Here is a 26,634-nt window from a genome sequence, read left to right on the forward strand (position 1 = left end):
TTCCTCACCTGTGAAACAGGGATAATAATATTTGTAAGAATCAAATGAGAGGGACTTCCCTGGTGGTTCAGTGGTCAAGAATCCGCCTACCAATGCAGGGGACGCAGGTTCGTAGCACTGGCCCGGGAAGATCCCACATGCCGCAGAGCAACTAAGCCCGGGCGCCACAACTACTGAGGCTGCGCTCTAGAGCCCACAAGCCACAACTACTGAGCCTGTGTGCTGCAACTACTGAAGCCCGCGAGCCTAGAGCCTGTGCTCCGCAACAAGAGAAACCATCGCAATGAGAATCCCACGCACCGCAACGAAGAGTAGCCCCCGTTCGCTGCAGCCAGAGAAAGCCCGCGCGCAACAACAAAGACCCAACGCAGCCAAAAATATAATTAATTAATTAATTAACTTTAAAAAAAAAAAGAATCAAATGAGAAATACTTGTAAAGTGGTCGGAATGGTGCTTGGCTCAGAGTTAGTACTCCATAACGTTAGCGATCATCACCATCATGGTCATCGCTATTCTTGTCACCGTGTCCATGGACTTTGCCCTTGACAAAGACAGCACATGGACATGTGTGGGAGGCTGCCTGGGGGAGAGCCTGGCATGATTTATCTCTGTTCTCATCACAGCCAGCAAAGGTACCAACATGGAACTCATGCTCAATGCCTACTTGATTAAAACTTTGGAGAGAAGAAACAGCCCAGCTAAGAAACCACACATGAGCATTACCTGCCCTGAAACCCGTTTTGAGTTCATTTTTGTATGTGGTACTAGGTAGGAGTCGAACTTTATTCTTTTGCATGTGGATATCTAGTCATCCCAGCACATCTGTTGAAAACGACTATTCTTTCCCCACTGACTTATTTTGGCACCCTGTCAAAAATCAATTGCCTGGGGACTTCCCTGGTGGTCCAGTGGTTAAGACTCCACACTCCTAGTGCAGGGGGCCCAGATTTGATCCCTGGTCAAGGAACTAGATCCCACATGCATGCCGCAACTAAGAGCCCACATGCCGCAACAAGAAGATCCCGCATGACGCAACTAACCTGGCACAGCCAAATAAATAAATAAATAAATAAATAAATATTTTTTAAAAGAACCAGTTGAGTGTAAATGTGAGAATTTATTTCTGAATTAAATTCTATTCCAGTGATCTATATGTCTATCCTTATGCCAGTACAACACTGTCTTGATTACTGTAGCTTTGCAGTAAGCTTTGAAATCAGGAAATGTGAGTCCTCCAACTTTGTTCTTATTTTTCAAGCTTGATTTGGCTATTCTGGGTCCCTTGAACTTCCACATGAATTTCAGGATTAATTTATCAATTTCTGTGAAGTCACATGGAATTTTGGTAGGAATTGCATTCAACTCTAGATCAATCTAGGGAGTATTGCCGTCTCACCAGTATTGTCTTCTGATCCATGAACATGCATATCTGTTTATTTACATCTCCTTTAATTTCCTTCAGTGATGTTTGGTAGTTTTCAGAGTATACATAGGTGTTACACTTTTGTTATAGGTTCCTAAGTATTTTGTTTTTTTGATACTATTATAAATTGTTTTATTAATTTAACTTCAGCTTGTTTATTGCTCCTATAGAGAAATACAATTTATTTTTGTATATTGATCTTGTATTCTGAAACCTTGACAATCTTTCGTTTATTAGTTCTAATAGTTAGTATTTGCTCACAATTGCTTAAGTGCCTAGAACAGTGGCTGGCACATAACTGGGACTCATAAATTTGTTGGATAAATGAATGAAAAAATGAATGAAAATACTCTTGGTGTTTTAAGGGTCAGGCCAGAAGACTGACCTACTGGACCACCTGTGAACAAGGTCATTCTCTCAGTGTGCAGAGTGGCAGCAGGCCCAGATGGAGCTAAGGGAGTATCTCATCAGCAGAGAAGATGCCAAGATGGTATCTAAAACTTTAAGTTGGAGTCAAACCACAAAAAGCATGACCTGGGTCAGAGCACTTATTTCCTCCAAGATGGGTGTTCTGTTCACAGTGAAAGGAAAATCACCCAAGGCCCCTCACATTTGGAAGAGCATACCATGTACCTGAGATTATTGACCTAGGACAACCAACACCAAGTTATATTTTAGTAAAATTACATAACTTTAAAGAAAAAGCATTTTGAGCATTTAGCCAAAAAAAAAAAAAAAAAAAAGCATGTGATTTTAAAAAGAAATAAAGTGATCACCGGACTTTTTGACAGTAATAACTCATGCCAGAGACAGAATAATGTATTTCAGATATCCAAGGAGAGAAAATGTGAGCCAAGATTTAATATCTAGCAAAACTGACCTTAAGTAAAACATGTAAGAACTCTGGAAATAATATTCCTATGAGTCGTCCCTAAGGAATTTATTAAAGAATAAATAAATAGTGACTGAGTGGGAAAAACAAGAGGTGGCTAGTTTATTGGAGACTTTAAGACACGTGCTCCAGTAGGTGGGTAAATAAACCCTATGAAGACTCAGGGACCTGCTACCTCACTGAAGTTTTTAGGTGTCCAGTGGTCGTGGGTGTGCCAGAATATCCCCTTCAAATTAAAAGGCCGATTGATGCCTCTTTCATCCTCTGCCACAAAGAAGGAAGCTCAGCACCTGGAAGGCCTCTTTGGTCTCTGGAGGTCCCACATTCCACAACTAGGAATTCTTCTCTGGTGACACAGGAAGTGCCAGCTTTGAGTGGGGCCTGGAGCAGAAGAGGGCTCTACAACAAGTCCAAGCTGCTAAGCAAATAGCCTGTCATTTGGGTCATACGATCCAGCAGACTCTATAGTGTTGGAAGTGTCAATGATGGGTAAAGATGCAATCTAGAGCTCATTGCAAGCCCCAGGGAAAGAATCACAAAGTAGGCCCCTGGGATTCTGGATCAAAGTCATGCCATCTACAGCAGAGAATTACACACCTTTTGAGAAGCAGCTCCTGGCCCTGGGCCCTGGTTTAGATGAAATGCTTATCCATGAGCTCAAGTGAAAAGACATCAAGAACTTCCGGTTATGAACTGGGTTCTGTCAAGCTGGCCAAGTCATAAAGTCAGGTGCAGCCAGCAGTAGATCATTGTAAGATGGAAATGGTAACCTTGGTTTGCTGGTAGGTCAGCTTGGTATGTGGGTGGAAGCCAAAAAGGACAGTGGCTGCATGACAGTCACATTCAGGAGTTGCCTTGAAAGACAGTGGGAGGCAAGGGAAAATTTTCCCAGTGAGCTGCAGACTGTGACCCTGGTTATGGAAGGAGAGCTGTATACAAGAGGCTGGACACACATTCCTGGGCAGTGGCCCGTGGCCTAGCTGGCTAGTCAGGGGACTGGAAGGAAAGGGTCTGGAAGACTAGCAACAAGAAGGTTTGGGGTAGAGGGGTGTGGTTGGACTCTTAGAAGTAGACAGCCAGTATGTCACACATCACCACCCACCAGACAGCATCCACCACAGAAGAGAAGTGAACTAAGTAGATTAAATGACTCAGCCACTTTGTCACTGGCCACCCTGGAACTGGCACAATAAGCACATGAATGGAGTTGGTCACAAGATAGATATGGAGGCTATGCATAGGCCCACCAGCACGGACGCCCATGTACCAAAGCTAATCTAGCTACTGCTGCCTCTGAGTGTCCAATCTGCCAGCGAAAGAGACCAAAGCTGAGCCCCAGATATGGCATTATTCCTTGAGGAGACCAACCAGCCACTTGGTGGCAAATCAGCTATGTCAGGCCCCTTCCATCCTGGGAGAGCCTGCAGTTCATCCTCACAAGGATAGAGATCTATTCTGAAAATGTTGGCCTTTCCTGCCCACAGAACCTCAGCTAGCACCAATATCCAGAAGCTTAGAGAGTACCTGATCCTCAGGTATGGAATTACATCCAGCATATCATTCAACCAGCGCACCACTTCACAGTGAGGCAAGTTAGGGAGTGGGCCCGTGACGTTAGGATCCACTGGTGATTGAGACAGACCGATAGATAGATAGATAGATTTTTTTTAATTGCACCATCCAGACGCTACCAACCTCAAAGAGCCCTGACATGGCCTACTAAAGGCACAACTGAAGCACTAGCTTCAATAACCTGAGGCAATAATCGTCAAGGGTGGGGTGCCATCCTTCAGGATCCAGTATATTCATTAAATCAGAGACTTTCATGTGCTACTGCGCCCCTAAGGAAGAATACATGGTTCCAGGAACCAAGGGGCAGAAGAAGGAGTGGCCACACTTACCATCACTTCCAAGGGCCCACTGTGGGACACTGTGCTTCCTGTTTCTGCAGCTCTGGGTTCTGTGGGGTTGGAAGCACTGATCTCCAAAGGGAGCACACTCTTTCCAGGGGACACAGAACTACATTCTTTAGGTCCCGGTGCATTGAACTATAGGCTCCAGCTGCCACCAGGGCACTTTGCATTCCATGTGTCTGAGGACCAGCAGACAAGAAAGGAGTCACCATCTTGGCAGAGATAATTGAGCCTGAAGAGCAGGAGGTGGTAGGGCTGCCTTTATACATAGGGGATGGGTAAAACACACGTGAAACCCAGGGCTTCTTAGAGAAATAGCTGATTCCAAGTTTAGGACAGAAAATGTACAAGAGGAGCTTGGGACATCTTGAAATGCCAGAAAGCAACCACCAGAGTCTTGTCAAACAACTCAGGAGCCAACCAACTTGAAGAGGCTCCCAACAGCCAAGACGGGACAATAAAGACAATAATTGCAATGAAATGAAACCCATCAGATATGTTTATTCATAAGTTCATAGTAATTTTTTTAAATAGCCACCTTCTGAGGATAGCAGGGAACCAGTCCAATTAATTGTCTTAAAAGTTGAGTAAATAAAAGGAAAGAATTAAGCACTTATCCTGCCTTTCCTATACAAACTCTACTGAGAAATCAAATAGATGAGGAGGCAGCATCTCCTTATAAAATTATTCCATCTAATAAATGAAAACAAAATGATAGATTAGAATATCCCCATGTTGCAACCCCCAGTGAATTACTTACCGGATGTAGGTGTTGAGCATCAGTGACTGCCAACACCAATAAAAGTGAACACCAGTCATGAGGTGCCTCCTGGTAAATGAGCACACACTGCCTAGAGTCTCATCATCAGAGGGATCCAACCTGAGGCAAATCGGGTCTCTGGATCTAGCTGCTGATTTGCAGGAAGTACAGAGAGTAAAGGAGCACATTGAACTGCACCCCCAGGGTGAAACTAGCAAAATCCAGGCTGTGGAAAAACTACAGGTCAAACTGCCCAGGTTCCTCAACAGATAAACTGTAAAGAAAAGAAAAGAAAGGGGTAGAGGAAACGCGTTAGATTAAGAGAGATGTATCAAGTCTAAAAAAGAAACAAAACAGTAAAACGAAACTATAGTGTGTAGGGATGCACACTTGGGTGATAAAACAATAAAAGAAACTCAAGGAAGTCATTACTGTAAAGGTCAAGAAGTTGGAAGGAGGGAGGCGGCTGGGACAGGAATGGGGAGCTTGGAGGACGCTGGGGAGACTGGTAAAGCTCTATTCCTGGCCAGGGTAGTGGTTACAAGGGTGCTCACTTCGTAACAATTCACTGAGTTCATCTGCTTGTTTATTGACCAGTCCCTGACATCTGAGTCTGAGAAGCACTGAGTTAGAGCGGGTGCAGAAGTCGAGGCAGGAAGCGCTGCTTACTGAGCACACTGACTGCACTTGATCTACCCGGAGCTGCTTGAGAGGCAGTTGACTCGAGTGTCCTTGAAACATTGAGCTACTGAACATGTCTGTTCTCTTATATCACGCATCATTCAGAAAAGGGTTTGCTGCAGATTATAAAACAAAACGCAGTAGAAAGTGAGACATTCATATTCATAGCACAATCGGCTGTTAGAAGGAGCAGAACACAGATGGTTCCAGGAGAGCCCTGATTTATAAAACATGATTCACACTTACCTTCTCAGCAGCGTCTGCTGGAAAGGGTGTTGCTTCTCTACTGCTTTTGGCTGACTGAGGCCACCAGCATCCTCCGTCAAAGCACATAATCAAGTGCTGGATGCTGTGCGCACATCACACAGAGCCAGGACCCACTGGACCACTTTACAAGTTAGACCCATGACCACATCCAGGAAGGTCATTTAACTCTAACCGGCTCGACCGGTGGCTGAAGGCAGAGGAGAAATACTCCCAGGTTACCTAAACAGTATCCTCCCCTTGCTCCTCTGAGACGTGGTCCGGTCATGGGTGAATCTGCCAGGCAGTAGACCATACACGTTGGTTATGAGCCTATGTTGCCAGTGACCTGTTCAGGCCACACAGTTGTCATGTCTCAGCCCAGCAGTTATGCTCTGACCACAGGTTTCCGTTTCTCATGTCAGAGAAGGAGGGGCCAGAGCATCAATAACATTCTTCACAGGTGTAAATGTGCACAAGGAATGCCACATACTGGTGGTATGGCTTTGGTTTTTGTGCCTGCAGCATGGGTTCATTCTTTCATTCAGTCCACGTCTACTGAGCACCAGCAATGTTCAAAGCCCTGGGATACCTGTCAGCCTTTTCCTTGTCTCGCACTTTGCGGATGCAGAGCCCACACATACGCTCTCCTCCCTGTCTCGGACTTGACTCTAGAACTAGACTTCCCCAAGCTTCACAGTACGGCAGGCACCTTCACATCGCCATGCCTTTGCACATGCTGTTCACTCTACATGCAATGTCCACTCTTGGGACAATCCTCCACCGTAAGCACAACTCACTGTGGTCAGTATCTTCCCTGATGTCATATTCTCCTGCAGCACTTGCCTCTGAGCTCCTCAAGGACAGAGAGTCTGGGTCTCAGTCAGGAACCAGGACAGGGCTTGATACAATGGGGTAGTAACAACGACCAACATTTACACACAGCTGACCTATTCCAGGCATATATGCAGAGTCATTTAGTCCTCACAACAAACCTATGAGGCAGCCACTATTACCATTCCCATTTCATTGATGGTAAGTAAACTGAAGTTCGGAAAAGTTACATAGCTTGCTCTAAGTCCCAGTAGCAGAGCAAGAATTCAACCAAAGGACTTTGGCCCATAGCCTGTGATGTTAACCAGTGCCAATGAATTCATGTATTCCACAGACACCTACTAGGTACATAACCTGTGCCAGCTACTACTTCATGAACAAAGTGGATTGGGTTCCTCCCTCATAAAACTTACATTTAGAATTACCAAATAATTAGTATAATGGTTGCCGATGTTAGGAAGAAAAATAAAGCAGAATAGGGGAAAAAAGTGACCGTTGGTATTTTAGAGTGGTCAGAATAAGTCTCTCTAAGGACATCTGAGCAGAAACCTGAATCCAATAAGGGAGTAGTTGTCAATGGAAAAGCCACAAGCTTGGAGTGAAACGGTCTGGTAACTGCAAACTACTTACATGATGTGTGGCCTCGGGCAAGTGACTAACCTTCTCCGAACTTCGATTTCCTCACCTATAAACTGGGAATAATCTAAACTTGCCTTGCAGAGTTATGAGTAAAAGGGAGAGGTATGTGTAAAGCACCTGGCTTAAGGTCATCTCTGATCTCGGCCCACAACATACACATGCTCCAGAGGCACTGCCTACCTGCCCCACTTCCAAAAGAACCTGAAGACTCCCACCACCCGCTCACACCCCCTGCCGGCAGGACGGCGCACTGCAGCTGTCCCGGAAGCCTCCAGTTGCTTTCCTCACCTCTTTAAAAAGCCTCACCTGAGCACTGTCAGTCATCAGGGAAGGAGATGAACAAGAGACCCTCCCCGCCCTCTAGGAGCTCAGTCTAGGGAGTGGGCCCAACATGAAAGCAGGTAATAACAACCCAGAGAGGAAGTCCCAGCATCTAAGAAACTACAGGAGCACAATGAGGGAATGATTAACCGTGCCCGGGGTGGGGGGTGGGGGGTGGTAAAGGAAACCCTGAACAATGAACATAAGTGGACAAGAGGGGAGGCATTCCACGCAGAGAACAGAACATGCAAAGTCAGGGAAGCATAAAAGAGGACACTGATTGGCTTGAGGTGCTGTACTTGACTGTGCTACACTTCTGGAGCTTCCTGCCAAAGCAGCTTGGTTGAAGAATAAAACCAAAGGAAGCTGATTCCCAGGACCCTTATAAAGCTCTATCACCTGCCATCCTGGGAAAAAGCAAATCTTCTCTCAAGAAAAAGCTTTCCTTCCCGAGGGCAGACAGGGTCTCCTGTGCCGTGTTCCCACACCTGGTCTTTCTTACCCTTCAAGAAATGGCCCATCCCGTCTCGGTCAAGTGACAACTTTTGCAACCTTGGCCAGGTCTTTTCCCCTCTCTGCCTCAGCCTCCTCCTCTGGGTAGTGGGAAATTAACCCTGGGATGCATCCCTCTCAAACAGCCAGGAAAGCTCCTGGTGCTGCAGTGGGTAGGACCCAGGACACACAAGGCCCTCTGGGCAGTCCTGGCCTGGGAGGCGACGCTACAGCCTGGTTCTCTCAGACAGACCCAGCTGCACCCTCTACTACCCACTCCTCGCAATACCCCATGAAAGTCAGGGACCCACACAGTTCTGTTTCAGGTGTTTTATTAAGTGGGCCATACTGCAGCTGGTTTCTTAGTCGCAAAATAACATAAATTTAACAATGATAACATAGCCAGTTAGACTGTGACAGCTTTTTCTTTCCTTAGAAAAAAGAAAAAGACTTAAAACACACAATGGAGGGTTAAATAAATAATACATAAAAGAAAGAAAAGGAAAACCTGTTAAAACGTGCTTATGTTTACTTCTGTGCAACTGTGTGCCAAGAGGAAACTGATTTTCTGCACGACGATACATCCTGGCATGTCTCCTTCCCAAATAATACTGACAAAAAAAAGAAAAGACATGGAGCTGACTCATCAGTGCTTGTAGAGGCACTACTAAAAATCCCTTTGATTGGAGCTTGGGGCTTCCTGCTCAGCACACCTGTATGTGGCCCGTGAAAGCCAAATATCCATAATAATGTTAATATAGAAAACATCAGTTTAAAAACAATGTGGAATGGCCTCATTAACGCGGCGGGGACGAGGAAGCAGAACTGCCCCGCACGTGCCGCAGGCTCAGTCCAGGGAGGCCGCAGGCTCCAGCGCGTGGCCACGGCGAGGGAGGGCACCAGCTTCAAAATAAGCGGCACCAACCTCGTCTCCCTCTCCCTATCACTCTTTCACATGAAAGTGTGTAAAAAGCAAATCAGCAAATAAACTCTAAAATAGATTATTTATTCCAAAAATCCTCTACTTTTCTTTTTACAGTGAGTGTACATCTCCTCTCATCTCCTGCACAACTCGCGTAGGTCCCTTTGGGAAGAAGGGGGGAGAGCTACAGGCGAGTCTCTGGGTCCTGCTGCTAGCTGGTGCTGGGAAGTCAGATGTCGATGCCCTTGACCAGGGATGTCTCCAGCGTGATGTTGAACTCCTGCAGTGTCTGCAACACGCGGATCAAGGAATTGACAAGTGTGTGGTCTTTGATCAGCGCCACATCCTCATACATGTGTGCGGTGATGGGGCAGTCAGCCAGCAGGGCGATCCAGTGGTGCAGGAGGTGATCTCTGGCAGGGAAGGATCAGTCCAGATGCGTCAGAAGGGAAAGGGAAGGGACACGGTTAGCGAAAGCCCAAGGGAGAAACCTGCTCCATCACACCCTGAACAAAGTCTGAAGCTGGAGAAGCAGATATCTCCCCGCAGCCCCCTTTCCCTCCCCTAAGAGCACTTGGCGAAGATGTCTTACACAGCTTTAAAAGGCCCCCACTGTGGGCTACCGAGCCCTAGGGATGCCAACCCAACCTGACCCAAACAGGCCCTGTCATCTGCCAGAAGGCCTGCTCCGCCTCCCCCTCTAGCCCCCCAGACAACCCCACCAACAAGACACCATGTCCTGTCAGCAGCACTTCCTCCATCTCAACAGCCAATCTCTCCTAGATCGTCGCTCCTCCCCACAGCGACCACCACCAGGAATAACACTGCAAGCTGACATCCACATAGCACTCAGCATGTGCCAGCCACCATTATAAGAGATTTAACCTTCATGACAACCCCATGATGTGAGGTAGGTGCTATCGGTGCTGTTATTATCCCCACTTTACAGATGAAGAAAGTGAGGTTGATGGAGGTTAAGCAGCTTGTCCAAGAGCACACAGCTAGTAAGTGGCTGATCTGTGATGTGAACCTGGTGAATCTGGTTCCTGAATCTGTTTTTAACCACTATGCTAACTCCCTCCCTTGCACGGCCTAAATAAAAACTGCCTTGTTTATCTGGGCTTCGTGCTCTCACCTGACCCACTGGAATAACCCCTAACAATTTTGCCCATGAATACCATCCATGATATCAAATCACTATCATTTCAGTCCCCTGATTAAAAATCAACTCTGTCCCAGCTCCTCATGGCCCCTATCCCTTAAAGTGTTTCCTTCCCACATTCCACCTGTTATTTCCTGACCCCACATGCTTTGCTTCCTTTAGGGCCTCTCTGTTAGTTCTGTCTGCTTCAAGCTCCCTCCTCACACCTACCCTCCCGTTAAGGCTCACCTCAAATACCACCTACTCCCTGAGCCTCCTCTGATCCTTCTCCTCCACATTTTCAGCAAACGTTACGAATGCGTACTTTTTTGAACTCTCCCAAACTTCTGCCTTGTACTAAATAATCAGGACAGGTGAACTTCTAAATGGTAGAGACCGTATTTTATTCAGCTCTATTCCCACACCTTCCATGAGGCCTGGCACATTCAAATGTTTGTTAAAGAAATTACTAGATATATACCCTCTACTTCAAATTTTGTCAGGGAGACAGTTTTATTCCTTCGCATCAAAATATGGCCCCTCCTCCCCAGTTACACACACACTTTCATCCCCACCCTACCCCTCTCTCTCACACGCACACACACACACACACACGCGTGGCGCATGAAGAAAAGTAAGGGCCTCTACCAAGGCCTCACCTGCCCAAGGGCACCTGGCCATTAGCCACTCCCCACCCCCGCACCACACTGGGCCTCCAGCACCACCTTCAGGGCTGGCTGTGTGCACACTGGGCCATGAGGCTGCAGTACCTGGCTCCCAAGCACACCAGCATCTGAAACTTGCCATCCTTGCCAATGTTCCGGGGATTATTGTTGATCGCAGTGACAAAACGGCAGAAGTTCCGGGCCCTCGTATGCCAGTTTTCTTCAGGAACAAGTTCATTCTGCTCCAAAGTCTCGTAATAGGTTTGTGCTTTTTCTGTGAAGAGGAGACAAGCCTGCCAGTGACAAAGGCTCTCAAAACCGACCTGTCCCTGACTGTCCTGTAGGCCACTTGCCACAGGCCTACCTCCGTGTCAACACAAGTAACTTAGTAGGAATAACATGAGTGCTCTGAGGCCACTGGTCACATTTCAAAATGATCCTTATGAATGTCTGGAATTCTGCTGAGAAAGAGGAAGCTGCATCCTGCTGTGAAGCAGCCAAGTGCTTGCTTTTTGTTAGTTGTGGTCTCAGACTTCAATTCTAAAGGCATCCTAAAAATCACTGACTGACCAACGTTCAACACTGCATCTTCAACTGAAAATGAGAGAGACTATGTATATTTAGTTTGAAAAATTTGAAAATTTTTGAAAATTTGTGTTTCATTCACTTTGATAGTATGGTTTAACTGGCCATTTTGTCTTTATGTTTTATTTTGAAACCATTTACTTTATAAAATGTTCCATATGGATATTTATTTTCACTTTGAATAAATTAAAACAATTGGTACTTTAAAAAAAAAAAAATGATCCTTATGTTCCCTATCTCTGTATTTTAAATTTCTTTATGTGGCCCTTGATATAAAGATGGTCCTTTCTCAACAAAACTCTTGAGGGAGAAGCTTCTTGCATCAAATTCTCCAAGGGGGTGTAACACAGGGCTTGGACTCCAATGCAACTGGTCTTTTGGACCTACGAGCAGGAAGTGTGAGGAGTCATGACTAAGCCTGTATTATATATGACAGATGCCTGGAAAGAACCCTTCCTGTCCAATTCTCAGGAGATGAGGGGCGAAGGGTGGGAGGGCTTCTGTTATTACCTCCGAGAAAAGCCAGGGCAAACAAACACATCTAACCTGAGAGTCACCTGATTTGGCTTCTGTACCTCAGACCCCAGTGGTCAGCACCCACATTATGCTGATGATTCCCCCATGTCTCTGCATGCTTTTCCCACCCTCACACCCTAGCCCAACTCACCCAAGAAATCCCAAATGAAGACATTTTTGAAGAGCCGCGGTGATTTAAATCCATGCTGGAAAGCCTGTTCCAGGGCCGAGACAAGGCCACATTCTCCACAAAGCAACAGCGTAAGACTACCTCGCTATATAAGGAAACAGGAGAGAATGCCAGGCTTGCCTCAGCCAAGATGCCCTCCCACCACTGCATCCCCAGCCCACTGCCCACACCTGGGAGAGCAGCAAAAGACATGCAGGGACCTTGTCTAGTCTCCCCAGCACCTGGCAGGGCCTGACTTAGAGCAGTTCTCAGTAAATAGCTATTGAATGAACAGATGATGGTTCTGGGCCCCCAGCAGGGGACAAAGCCCATGTGGCCAATGTTCAGGGAGACCCAGACAATTTCAGAAGAGGACAGAAATACACTGTCCATTGGAGACCCAGGGACTCTGCTGGGTTGTCAGTGAGTAAGGAAAACAGGGCAACCCTAGGCACAGGCCCCCAGAGAAAGGAATCTGCTGAATCTCAAACTAACGGAGGCACACACTCCGCGTGCTGGGCTGTCCACAGCACATGGGCCTGGAACAAGATTATTCTCTCTTACTCAATATAAGGCCCTGGGTTGGAGGGCAGGGAGGCTCACCTCTTTCTCAGGCTTATGGAAGTGCTTCACGATGCCATTGACTGCCTCACCGATGGACTCCTGGATCTGCCCAGTGTTCAGCTCTGATAAAAATCAAGCAGATATCCAGTCTCAGGTTAACAGTACTTAGTTGACTGAGCAAAAGACTGAGGACATAAGAAGACCCACGGGAGAGGTAGGGCAGCTTGGACCCTGGGAAGAGTGGCTCTTGCCCACCCAACTTTGCTGAGCTAGCTCTTCCTAAAATCTTGGGACAAAAAGCAAAAGCTAGGATCTTAGAGTTCTGTCTCCAGAAGATGCTGGTCAAGTTTCTTCTCCACTTTGCTCTGGAACTTTTGGCAACCAAAAGAGTGCCAAGACTTGACAGTAAAGCTCAGGAACCAGGAAGGGGAAGGGCAGAAAGTAAACCCGTCTCCTCTATAGGGGCACATACAAATAGCACAGAGGACCCAGGCCAGGATCCAGGAGCTCTCCCCTCTCCTTCCAGTCCTCTAACAAGAGTGCCAACCCCCCACAACTGATTCATGAGAGGAGGGTGACAAATGCCTGGGGCTGCTTTGTCTTTGTCGGCAGAGGTGGTTCCTGAGGCAGCTGCACAGGCTGCGGGGAATCTGGGCTCCCTTATCAGTACTTCCAGAAATCTGCCCATTCCCCAGGCAGGGCAACATGAGGGCCCGGCCCCATCTCCCACTTACTGGGCTTGCTGTTGGGTGAGATGGTAACGAGCCTCCGGATGACGCTGGGAGACTGCTGCAGGGGCGGGGTCCGGCATGGCCTCTCGTCCACCTCAGGCTGGGATGTGAGCAGGTCCCCGACTAGGACCCGCTCCAGGCTTCCGTCATCCATGCCCTTCCCCAACCACCGGCCACACGGGAACCTGAGGGTCAGGCAATAGCCTGTCAGAACTGCCAGCTCCTTCAGCGTCCCTGATCAGCAAAGGCCATCAAAAAGCCAATCCCTGAGGACAGGCTCTGAAACCGGGCTGGGGATCCTCAAGGCCCTGCTCCTCATCCCACCGTGCGGCATCAGGGAAGCCACCCGAGTGACAGGTGGCCTGGAACCTGTGCACAGCGATGTCATACACCTTCACTTGTAAAGCCCTCCTTCTATTTCTTTTCAGGGCATGAGGCAGAGCCAAACAGGAAGTTGCCTCCGCCTATCACAACCTAAAAGGTCTCCCTGAGAACCCCACATACCCAAGCATCAAACACAGCCCCTGGTGGTACACCTAGCCCCACTGTCTCTGGGCACAGCTGAGGGAACACTTACTTGTAGGTATGTCCGGTGATCTCATTCCTGACCATCACATACTCAACAAGCCATTTGGCATACAGCCCAGAGTTATCATGGCCTATCTGCACCGTAGTGAGCTTCCCCAAGTTCTGGTACTGTGAGAGAACAGCCAAACAAAGAAGATGGGGTAGGTCAAGAAAACAGAAGAAAAGCGCCACACTCCTCAGAGGCACACATCTGACTGGCTCCCTGCAACGTGGCCCCCCAGTGTCTGCAGGGGCAGAGCTCATGGCTCCACCTACTGCCAAAGCTGGCAGTATAGTACTACCTCATGAGGCACGATGCCAAGAAAGAAAGAGACACTACCTGGAGGAAGACTAGGGCCTGGGAGCAGAAGGCTCTGGAAATGGCAGAGCAGTCTGAGCTCTCTGTGAACATTTGGGCTCAGCAGCTGAAAGAATTCTTGGGGGTTTTTCAATACACCATGGACAAGGAGGTATGCAAGTCCAGATGGGTGCCTTCCAGCCAGAAACCACTTAGACAGGGCAGGTTCCCCCGTCCTCCGGTCAACCCTTGGCTCTGGCCTCTGATCATCTTGAGACAGGTCAGCTGTGCTGAAGCGTAACACTGCATAGAGCAAGGCCTCTAAAACGCTGGAGAAAGCTTCCCAAAGTAGCTGTTGAAACTCAGATCCCCATAGAACCTGGGGCTGTGGTCACCAGATAACACGTACCTCGAAGGTCATCTCTAACACATTCCTGGGAATCTGCAGGATCTGTGTCTCACCCAGTTCTCCCGAGATGCAGATCCATGGGTTGGCGGTGAACATGGAGCCCCCCAGCTTCTTGCTCGGTACGATCAGGATGTGGTAAGGAATCACTGTTTAGGGGAAGCCACAAAGGCATTGGAGGGGATCGGGAATCCCTCCCATACCTGAGAGGGCCCTGACCTGCCCCAGGTGTGCTGGCATGATTGGGGTTCCTGGTACATAGCCTGGAGCAGCAGGTCCTGAGGACCCAGTCTCTGGCTGGCTTAGAATATTAGCCAATCTTCCCCTCAATCTCACTCCTCCCAGGGTTATCACCCAAACATCCAAATCCAAGCCCATCTGCAAGCTCAGAGCTAAGTAAACCTGTTCCTTAAACAATATCACTAACTCAACACTGCACTGAATTGCTTTTCAGAGCACTTTTCTATCTATCATCTCAAGGACTCTAATAACAATCTCCAGAGAGGCCAGGCAGGTATCACAATGCCTTTTCTGAGGAACTGAGAGGGAAATAGTTTCCCCCAGGTCTCCTATATTCCAGTCCAGTGCTGCTTCCACTGAAGCCTACAACCCTTTTGTCTGAGAGGGAGGATGGGTGTCATATAGAACAAGAGTCCACCACTGCTGAAGATGCTGAGTCACTGGCCAAACAACTAGTCATGGGGCAAATTCAGACCACCCCCCACCAAACAAAGCATCCTAGCACCAAAGAAAGTTGAGGCTCCAAGGGCCTTCCTTAGATCATTTTAAACCCTCTTCCTCGCTCTGCAAATAGGGAGACCAAGCCCCACTGCAGGAGTAGACACTGCTCACAGATCCATAATGAGTTAGGGCAGAACAGGGCCTGGACCCAAACCTCCCACTGCCATCTGGAGTTTTTTCTGCTACTTCAGGAAGAGTTGTTGTTCCCTGGGGGCTACTCTGAAACTTTCTGTAATGCTGAATGACTCTCTCAGCCCAAAACAAGAGGGAGGTTTCTTTACAGGTGTGCAGGGAGGGCAGTGAACTTCACCCCCCACACCCCACTCCACCTTAGGCCCCCAGCACCCAGGACCACAGTAACAACACAATGGCCAAAAGCGCTCAGCTCCCTAGTTCAGAACAAGAGTAAGAAGCCTGAGAGAAAATACAACCTCCAAGGAGGGCAAGTACACCTCTCCCCACAGAAGAAAGTACAAGTGATAATCTTTCTTTAAAAAGGGGACAGTAAGTTAGCCTCAGACAGGCTCATGAAGACTGGCATTGGGAAGGCTAGTGGGGAGCACAGGGCTACTCACGGATAGTTGTGAAGACATTGGTGAAGCAGAAGTAATCGACGGCATTGAAAGAGAGGAGGTGATAGAGGAACTGCTCCTTCTCATCATCACTGCGCAGGAAGGCATAGCGCTTGTACAACTTTCTGTCGGAGAAGAGGCAATACATCAGTCTCCCAGACAAAAGGAGGGATAAGAGGCTAGAATTATTCAGTTCTGGAAGGACACAGCTAAGGGAAGAATGTGAGTCAAGCCTCAAGCTCTTTAGGGCCACCGAAAAAAGGAACAAAGCCAGCTACTCCAACTGAAGGCTAGAGGGAAAGTGGCTTTAGCTACAGCAGGAACAACAAAAACCAAACTCCACCTGTGTCCAAGAGTTGACGTTACTATAATGTAAAGTGTCAGACGTCATGGGATCTTCTTTCCTAACCTGAGGGCTTCTATAGGGCCCATACACCCCAGTGTATGGTGTAGGAGTAGTAACAGCAGGAGGTTGTTACCAGAGCTAGTCTCTGACCCTCAGCAGACCTGAGATCCACAAGTCAGAACACTGCTCTGAACATGAATGTAAGCTGAGGACAGCTTCAGAGGCAAGGAATGGAATGATCCAGGTCATAGGCAACGAAGAGCTGTGTAGACGATGTCCTTCCCCTCTTTTCAAATTTCCTCCCATCCCCACCCCTCATCCACTGCTCACTCATCAAAGGCCAACCCCTCTGCCTGACACTGCAGGCCTCTGGGCCTGCACAGCAATGGTACCTTCCCCAAGTAGCAGGGACACAGAGAGCCAAACGCACAGGCCCCCAGCACAAGAAACACACAGAGAACAAAGGAAGGTCCCTGTCCTGCCTGCCCAGACTGCAGTCACCATGCCAGAGAGGTATGGGATTCAGTAGACCTGTGAGGTTCTACCTAGACAGTTTATAAGGTAGGAAAATTCACCAACCAAAACTACTCTGTGCAGGTGCTGGAGAGGGAAGCACCTATCCTCACATACAGTCTAGATGAATAAATCTGATAAAGGCCACAGTATAAGACATAATGAGTTGCCAAATGAAAGGCACTCTCTGGGAATTTAAAGACCCAGAAGTTTCGATGGTCCTAGAACAGGAGGGCCTGAAGGACGGCACAAATTTAGACAGGGGTTGTAGAAGAAGGAGAAGGACAGGGTATAAAAGCCAGTTTGGCTAGAGTTGAGGGCTCAGAGAAGTGATCAGTTAGCAATGAGACTGAAAAGTATGGCTAGGGTAAAACGAAGGCAGGCCCTAAATATTCAGGCTAAAGAGTTTGTAATCTGCCCTACAAGTAATATGTTTCTTAGAAGTAAAGGGAAAGCCATAACCAACTTCAAGAAATTTGAATTTAGTACAGCTGAAGGGTGAAAGGGGCATGAGGATGAAACCTAGGGAGTGGAAGTAAATAAGGAGACAGATGGAACAGTGGCTAAGGACCTGAAATGTATATGTGGGAGGTAAAGTTAAGCAAGGAGTCACACGAACTCCAAAGTGTGAACCAAGGTAGGGAGAAGGAGTATTGGGAGAGGTACATGGTTCATGCCTCCAATGAAAGCAAATTTTAATAAGTGGAAAACAAATGGATAATGATAACACAGACCACCAGTGGTAAAAAAAAAAAAAGGAATGAACAAATACTGTAACAAATGCTATGGGTGCCTGGAGGAGGAATGGACTAAGTCTCTGGGTAGTCTAGGCAAACTCTGGCAAAGAAGACTTCTGACTAGGCCCTGAAAGGGCTGAACACATCCTGAGAAGTGTGAGGGGTTTGATGTGGCTAGAGCTTTAAGCAAACTTAGGAGAAAGGTGAGAGAGGGTAGGATGGAGTAGTAGGTAGGTTTTGATGAAGTACACCTTTCTCTCTCCCTATATCCCACCCAAAACGCAATCTGTGGCAGCAAAACTCTCATTTTATACTCACTGGAGTAAATTCTAAGCTTTTGTCCTCTATCAGGGCTACAGTTTAAAGAAACCAAAATTAGTCTCCTCACCAAAGTCTGTGCCCTGTTTGCTCCTGCCTAGGCCCTTAAGTTCACAGGCCCTAGACCTATCCACTGCCCTAGACCTTCATAAAGATCCTGGGCTTGACTCCCTCTTGGCTACCTCTCTGCCATGTCCTCCTGCCAACTTGCAGCATCTCCTGACAGACGATGCCCACACCGGCCAACAGGAATCACTTCTGCCCTGTCAGCCCCTAGTGCCCACACAGCCACAGATTTTCCCAGGACACACAACTGTCCTCTAGAATCTGGTATACAAACAATTCCCTTCCAAACTCCAGGCTTAAATGTTCACTTGTTCTCTTTTAGTTGTCCTTCCAATCTTCAAATATTATTCCTAAACCTTTTCACCACTAAAGGGAATCAAATGTAAGCACTTTAAGAGTTGTTATTTTGTAACCTCTCAAAGTGAGCTCTCTAATCTATCAAGATTTTGAAACTGGTTTCTTGCTGTGGTTTAAACACACAATAAAGTCTAAAAAATTACATTTTCACTTTAAATAAAATCAGATTCTTCAGGTTTAATCAATTCACTTACACAAAATTTCCCCAAGGTCCACTTCTCTGCTTTATTGTCCACAGGGAAGTCACATAATAAAGGATACCATGAAAAGATGCCCAAGGAAATGCCAAAAAGAAAAATGCCCAATAGGCTTGCCAATGAAGAAAGAACCAAACATATTATATATAGGAAAAGACAGAGAGGTGGTAATTGAGAGGCAGAGAAGGTAGACAGCCTTCCTCCCCACTCCTGCTCTAGTAACTAGGGTATGGAATGAATGCAAAGGATATAAAATCAAGAGAAGGGAACTGTAGATTTAGTGGTTCCTAGGAGTGAGGAAGAGCAAGGACCTGGTTACTCTGGGCTGGCCTAGGCTCAGGAGAGAACAAAAGATATAGGGTATATCTTAGAAGTTTCTTTTTAATTCTCCAATCCTTTCCTCCTCAAGACAGGAAAGAGACCAAGAAAATGCCCTATGCCCAACAGGTATACAGATCACTTGAGTGCCACAAGGAGAGAAGGACCCCCCAAAACTCTGAGGTATCCAATGAGGATTCCATCCTTCTCACTACGTCTGTAAGAAAGCTATTTGGGGGGGGCGGGGATATAGATCAAGAAGGTAGGGAGAACAGATATAACAGAATTATTCTTCTACAGATAAAGAAAGAGAAGAAGAAATGTTACATCACCAAAAACTTCAGGAAGAATATATCACCAAAACAAGAAAAGTCCTCCCATCTTCTTTACGGGAACTGATCCAAGGTAGAGCACAGCAAGAGCTCATTGGTTGACCAATGGCTGAAAGAGCCTGGATAAACCATAGTAAGTCCCAGAAGAGAAACCAACAGCCAAAAGGGAGGACCACTGCTTCCTGGAGTGGTTGTGGCTAGAGGCCCGAAGAATCCAGGCCTTTAGAACTAAGTTAGGAAAAAATAAAAAAAAAAAAGAACTAAGTTAGAGAGCATGAAGTCAACTGATTATGTCTGAATGTTCCTACTAAAACAAATGTGCTGTGTTAAGCAGCGCCAAAAGAGTTAATTCATCTACAGGAAAATATAAAAAATATTGCAGTGTAAGTGTACAACAGTGTTCTACAAAGAAAAGAAAAAAAGAAGAAATGCTGCAAAACCTTCATATGCAATTTGAGTTTAGCTGAATTCAGCAGTAATGATATACTGAATACCCTTCCCTTCCCACGGGGGTTTCCAATCCCTCCCGCCATTCCCAGGAGCTGGTTATACTCCAAGTGGAGTGGCCTTACTTGGTGAGCTCATGGTCTGAGAGAAGCTGCTTCAGGTGTCTGGAAAGTAACTTTTTTTCCATGGACAGTCGCACCCATGCTCTGGCTTTTCCCACATCAGTCTTGATTTCCCCAATGTTCTGGATGTGCCTGAAGGGGGAATGGGAAAAGGGGAGCGGAGGATAGGGTGGGAGATGAACTCACTATCAATACCTCCCCTGTAACACCAAAGGAAGCCTGGCCAGGAAGCCCTACTGCATCCTGAGAGAGTCCATCTCTCTTGTTCTCTAAATCCTGAGCTTCCATGTAACTTTGCCAGATAGACTCAGCATAATTTGGGGGGGCTTGGGAGGAAGCCAGTACAGCTCTTAAAAAGCAAGGCTAACCCCAGAGGTCTCAGGCCTTGAAATACTCTGGTGTAATTCTCCAAAAATGTCAGGAAACACAATTGCTTGTACAGCTCTACAAATGCATCATGAAGCACAGGACCAATGAGGAGGGATTCCTGGTTAAATGAGACACTGTAGAAGCCCAGGTCACTGAGACCCTGCTATTTAAAGTGGACACCTCAGACTTCCCTGGTGGCGCAGTGGTTAAGAATCCACCTGCCAATGCAGGGGACACAGGTTCAAGCCCTGGTCCGGGAAGGTCCCACATGCTGTGGAGCAACTAAGCCCGTGCGCCACAACTACTCAGCCTGCATGCCACAACTATGGAAGCCCATGCACCTAGAGCCCGTGCTCTGCAACAAAAGAATCTACCATAATGAGAAGCCCGCGCACCAAAACGAAGAGTAGCCCCCGCTCGCCACAACTAGAGAAAGCCTGCGCACAGCAACGAAGACCCAACGTAGCCAAAAATAAATAAATAAATAAAGTGGACACCTAAGCAGCAACTGAAAACAGGATTTTAGTGGCTTATTACAAATGAGCCCAGACTGACCTCATATCCTGAATGAGGGAGATTCTCAGGGGAGGCATGACTGAGCTGGCATCAGACTTCCTCCGTTCTGAATCAAGAAATATTCCTAGAACAAAAAGTTGGTTAAGTCCAAAGAGATCTGTATACCCAAATAGCTGACTACCCTTCTTATCTCAAATCACAAATATCTACAGAAAAAAGCTGGGGTTACTTTGGTAACACTTTGATCAATCATTTCATGAATATTAAGTACCTACCAGGTATCAAATTTTATACTTTTATGCATATTATCTCACTTAATTCTCTAACAACTTATAAGATAGCCATGGACGGTATCACAGAGGAGGAAACTGAAATTCAGAGAGGTTAGCTGCTTTGCCCCAATCACCAAGTGGCAAAGTCAGGACTGGAAGGAACACAGATCCTCTGGCTCCTAATCCAGTGTGTTCTCATCATAATCCATGGAAGCAGTGCTTCCACTAGGAGCTACTACGCATGTCCTGCTCTTGCCTCAAAATGGACTACAAAAGAGCCAAGGGAATATGTAAAGAACATGATCCAGAATGCTTAGGACCTCTAGATACAACACCTTTATATCCTCATGTTTGGCCCAACATTTAAAATTAGTATCTTCATCATTCAGCTGCTGATAATTTTTGGCTACAGTTTATCCCTTGGCAATAAATTCTACAGCTTTCCTGAGAAGACTCTGCTCTCATACTCAGAAAGTGGACAAAAAACTCCTTATGAGGCTACTTTGGGAGCTTTTGTACCTAGTTTTTTGCCCACTGTTTTCCCCATGTTCAGTGCTAGCTGAGATCAACTAATTCAAGGCCAAAGACAACACTGAGTATATGCCTATCTTTTCGCCCCCACTTAAACTTATCTTTACCATTAGGACAAAAACATCTAAGAAAGTTAAACAAACTCCCTGGCAGAGAGAGGAGAATGAAGGATGGTATGAAGGGGAGATGCTGCCAAGAAGAAAAGGAAGGAGGGAGACTGTCCTGGAAGGGACACTGCAGGATGTTATAAAGAACAGTAGACCAGGAGACAAGAGGCCTGGCTCCTAATCTGGCCTCTTCTATCAATTCACTGTGTGATCTTGAGTAAATTAAATTCCTCACTGGATCCCAGTTTCCTCCTCTTGTAAAAAAAGGGGGCTGGACTAGATGATTTCTGGGGTCCCTGCCAACTCTGATATTTTTATTAAATATAAACAGAAAGCAAATGGAAGGGATCATGCACACCAGGCCTTGACTTTGAGCAGTTCCAAGGCAGGACACTGACAAACAGGCTCTCTTAACTGATAGGATAGATCATCTCAATGTTCATCTCAGAGAAATAAAACAAAAGACTCTGAAAACACTCTAAACACAGGACATCAGTATCAATCCAAATTCATTTAAAACCCAAATTTATTCTAAGACTGGCCTCTTGCTGATATAAATCTTCTATTTCACTGATCAAGTATATAGAAACACATAATAAAAGCAAACCCCATGGTTTTGGCATGCTCTGTGGTTCAGAGAGCCCTGTGGCTTAAACATTACAGAGTAAAGACTTCATTGACCTGGAACAGTCTGCTACAGATGATCACTTCAGTGGGGGATGGGAAAGTAAGTAGAGGGAGTTTGGCCAATGGTGCAGAGACCATCTTACCTGAGGTACTGAGGTTTCCTGATGTGAGTTTTCTCTGCCGGTTTTCCTGATAATGTAACAGGTGGGACCACAAGGCTGATTTCCCCTGGAACCAATGCAAGGGAGAAATATCTATCAGTTTAGATTTCTAAGGGCAAGGCATCTAGTGAGCAGAGTCAGAGATAATTTGAACATATAGATATGCGCTTTTGCTAAAAAGTATCTGTCCTATTTGTTATCTCGATGTACACCCAGATGCAATGTATACAAATATATATCCCCTTACTAAAATCCAGGAGAAATATAAAGAATGGAAGGGAACAGAAAAAGAAATGATCCCCCACTGGGAATAGGAAGGACGTGGCCAAAAAAGAGCCTGGGAATGGACCAGTGGATAAGAAAGAAAAAAGCAAATAACCTATCAATCTCTAAATGGTCTGTTGGTTGAAGGTCAGCTTGGGTAGTGCATGATGGCTTTTGCACAGAGGAATGGATACCGAGCCTACAAGATTCTGTGACAGCTCCCGAATTTCCTAAAATATTTAAAGGCATTCCTGCCCTTAGTGCAGCCTAGGGAGGGTAAGTCATCACAAGGATGGGGATTTACTGTGGAAGGTACTTTGAAGAAGCCTGCAGGAAAGGAGGCCAGTACTTAACTGCAAATCTGAGATATACTATAGTCGACACAGCAGAACCTTGGCATTTGAAAATATAAAAGCTGCAGTTTAAACTGCTGGAGACACACAGTGACTTGTCATTTTACCAAGGCACAAATCTGAACAGCATTCTCAAGCCTGACATAAGGAAGCAATTTGCCTACATAGTGAATAAGCCTAGCTGGTCACCCAGCAACTGCTTTGTCTCTTTCTAGTCATCCTTCAGTACACAGTGACCCTTGTTATGGGATTAAAAACTTTATTTCAGATTCATGGTAAATGTTCCTATATAGTTGATATAATATAAATGTAGTATAAGTTTGTTTTAATAGTAGGATTTATTATGATCATTTTATAAGTCACTTAGTTTCTGTATTTCATAAAAGAGTAATAATAAGCACAGAAGCTACCATGTCTTGAATTTTTCTATGAACTAAGCACTATGTTATATGTTTAAAATACAATACTCTGTTTAATGCTTTCAACAGTCCTAAAAGGTAGGTACCTCTATCCCCATTTTCTTTAGAAAAGAGCAAATTGAGGATCAGAAAGACTAAGTAACTTGTAAAAGATCACACAGCTAGGAAGTAGAGTGTTGGGCAAGCTTAAGTATATCTAACATTAGAACCATTGCTGTTAATAATGATGCTATATGGCTGCTTCTGGAAGAGAGCATTTAACTTCTGAAGTTATATTTTCTGAAGAAAATTTTATTCTCTGGAATGAATGTGAGGATTTAAGGTCTCAAGATTTTCCCCCTGAGGATATTGAGGATCTGGCTGATTGGGATTGCAAGATTCAATACAGTCCCACTACCCATTTGGGAACGTGGCCACACAGTATATAGCACCAGATTCTCCAAGAATGTTACATGCATGAAAGATGAGAAACAACCCCTTTTCATTTACCAGTCCTCAAATGGCAGCAGTTACAAAAACAGTATGAAAAAAACAAACCTCACCTTTAATTGTCAGAAAATATACTAAAGGAGAAAGTCCATGTCCTCAGAAAATGTCACCGAAAGCCAAAGAGAATGGTGAGGATAACAGAGGTTTTGATGAGGACTTGCGGCAGGCAGCCCTGCAGGCAGCTAATAACAAAACCTAGGAGGCCAGCAGCAAAAACTGCGGTTTGGGTTCTCTCTACTTTATAAGCAGATACTATGGGTAGTTGCTCAGTAACGTGCCCCAAAATCAGAAAATGGGTAGTTGCTCAGTGACGTGGCCAAAAAATCAGAAAAATCAAATAACTCAAACAACCAATAATAAAGGATTGATTCAGAGGGGGGTGATAAGATCACCCTCTGAGAGTGAATTTGATCGCAATCGGGTACACAATGGAAGAGACCAGGGAGCCAGGTTATAATCCCTGGACTGCAACATAACTGAAGAATGTCTCAGCAGGAGAAAAGTAGTCTAAACACAGGCTAACAAAATGGAGGCCTAAGGAGAACATGCTGTAGGAACCCCACAAAGACAGTCAGGGATTTCAATCCCCAACTGAACAATCCCTACCAGCAGGCACAGACCCTCACTTCCTTCTGTGACACTGTCAGTGGTTCACTTTTAGAGCTCCAAAAGCAGGACTAAGAACAAAATGTAACCTCAATTGAAAAGCCCCCACTATTTCTCTACTGGTTTCTCACCAGTAAGTAGCCTCTGTCTATCCAAACTGAGAGGGGGATCAAATGGGCTCCAAAAGAAATTCCTCAAGCTATGGGAATCTTTAAGGATATAGCTGCAAAGCCTCAAGGTTTAAAACACCTATGATGATATGGTATTATCATTTTTTTAATGCCTCACTAACTCCCTGAAGACTTTTATGGAGAATATCAAGAAGTTTTGAGAGGCATATGTTTTACCAAAAAACCGAAGGAGCTCAACTATATTGCCAGGCTTGCTAAACTTCAAAGAAAATGATAAAATGATTATGTATATTCTACTCATTTATTACAGAGAAAAGGAAAGAAACAGAAATCCTTCATGTAGAACCCAGCATAATAAGAGCTGTCATATGCTGCATACCCACCGCATGCCAGGTACTTTTTTTTACTACATCTAATTATCATAACAATCCTGAAAGTTAGGTTTTAGCTCACAGTGTTGCTACTATACTATAAGACTCTCAACATTTTAGGGATGTGATACACAATTAACATTTTAAAAAATCTATAATCACAGTGCTGTTTGTAATACTGAAAAATCAGAAATCACTCAAACAACCAATAATAAAGGATTGATTCAAGTACTGCACATCTATACAATGGAAACAATTAAAACTGAGATTTTAGAGGAATAACCACAAACATTTACAAAGAAACTCCCAGATACCAGGCTGTGAGCTTAGTGCTTTACACAAATTATCTTATCAAATCCTCACAAGAATCCTACAGAGGTGGTTCTTTTAAAATTCCATCATACACATGAGGAAACAGAAGCTTAGAGAAGCTAGGTACCATGCTCAGTTTCGTAAACTTAAAGCAGGAATTAAACCCAGGACTATCTGATTTATAGTCTCAGCTCTTAAACACTTACTATACTATCACCTAATTAGTTAAGGACATGGAAAAGATATTCTGAGGCAAGAAAAAACAAGTTCCAAAACATTACGTACAGTATGATCCCATTTGGATTTTTTTTAAAAACAGCTTTATTGAGACATACTTCACATTACCATAAAATTCATACTTATAAAGTGTACAAAGTTCTGTACCAAAAAAAAATCTGTTTCAGTATAGTCACAGAGTTGTGCAACCATCACCACTACCTAATTTTAGGTGATTTTTACCACCCCAAAAAACCCATTAGCAGTCACTCCTTATCCCTCCCTAGCCTGTGGCAACCCCTAACCTACTTTCTATCTATGGATTTGCCTGTTTTGGACATTTTATAGAAATGAGATCATATACTATGTGGTCTTCTGTGACTGACTTCTTCCTCTTAGTATGTTTTCAAATTTCATCTATATTGTACCATGTATCCACACTTCATTCCTTTTATTGCTGAAAAATATTCCACTGTATGAATACGCCACATTCAGTTTATCCATTCACCAGCTTATAGACATTTGGGTTGTTCCAACTTTTGGTTATTAGGAATAATGCTGCTAGGAATATGAACATTTTCATACACATATTTACATAGACATGTTTCCCTTTCTCTTGAGTACATAGCTAGAAGTGGACTTGCTGGGTCATATGATAACTCTAACATTTCAAGGAATTGCCAGATTGTTTTCCAAAGAGGCTGCACCACTTTACATTCCCATCAGCAATATCTGAAGGTTCCAATTTCTCTGCATCCTTACTAACTCTTGTTATTGTCTGTCTTCTTTATTTTACCTATCCTAGTAGATGTGAAAAGGTATCTCATTGCAGTTCTGTTGGATTTTTAAATATACAGCTGTACATGAGCATACGTGTACAGAAAAATGCTCTGAAGGACAGATGAGGTAGATTGTCTCTATGCCCATGAGAATGAAAACTCCAGGAGGGCAGAGATCTTGGTCTGCTTTGTTCACTGAGGTATCTCAAGTACCTACAACAGTGCCTGGCACACTGCAGGCCCTAAATAAATATTTGCTGGATACTTACATATATTTCCTAA

At 45.3% G+C, this 26,634-nt stretch overlaps 1 protein-coding gene across 2 annotated transcripts in view; it reads right to left on the bottom strand.

Annotated features, from left to right (window-relative positions):
* Positions 1–8,476: 8,476 nt before the first annotated feature.
* Positions 8,477–26,634, bottom strand: part of DENND5A (DENN domain containing 5A) — a 108,289-nt gene continuing 90,131 nt past the window's right edge. Inside the window, exons 13-23 of one of the 2 annotated variants that reach the window (XM_082845234.1) lie at positions 22,395–22,479; positions 20,754–20,838; positions 19,833–19,961; positions 16,080–16,201; positions 14,767–14,912; positions 14,070–14,188; positions 13,496–13,677; positions 12,801–12,883; positions 12,180–12,303; positions 11,067–11,201; positions 8,477–9,534 (exon numbers count right to left, since the gene is read on the bottom strand). In XM_082845234.1, coding sequence (XP_082701360.1) covers positions 9,455–9,534; positions 11,067–11,201; positions 12,180–12,303; positions 12,801–12,883; positions 13,496–13,677; positions 14,070–14,188; positions 14,767–14,912; positions 16,080–16,201; positions 19,833–19,961; positions 20,754–20,838; positions 22,395–22,479 — 1,290 coding nt within the window. In that variant the 3' untranslated portion in view covers positions 8,477–9,454. Of the gene's footprint in view, positions 9,535–11,032; positions 11,202–12,179; positions 12,304–12,800; positions 12,884–13,495; positions 13,678–14,069; positions 14,189–14,766; positions 14,913–16,079; positions 16,202–19,832; positions 19,962–20,753; positions 20,839–22,394; positions 22,480–26,634 lie in introns of both variants that reach the window. The other variant, XM_082845232.1, reaches the window with a different exon arrangement.

Source organism: Leucopleurus acutus (assembly GCF_964270905.1).
Source record: "Leucopleurus acutus genome assembly, chromosome: 8".
Taxonomy (NCBI): Eukaryota; Metazoa; Chordata; class Mammalia; order Artiodactyla; family Delphinidae; genus Leucopleurus; species Leucopleurus acutus.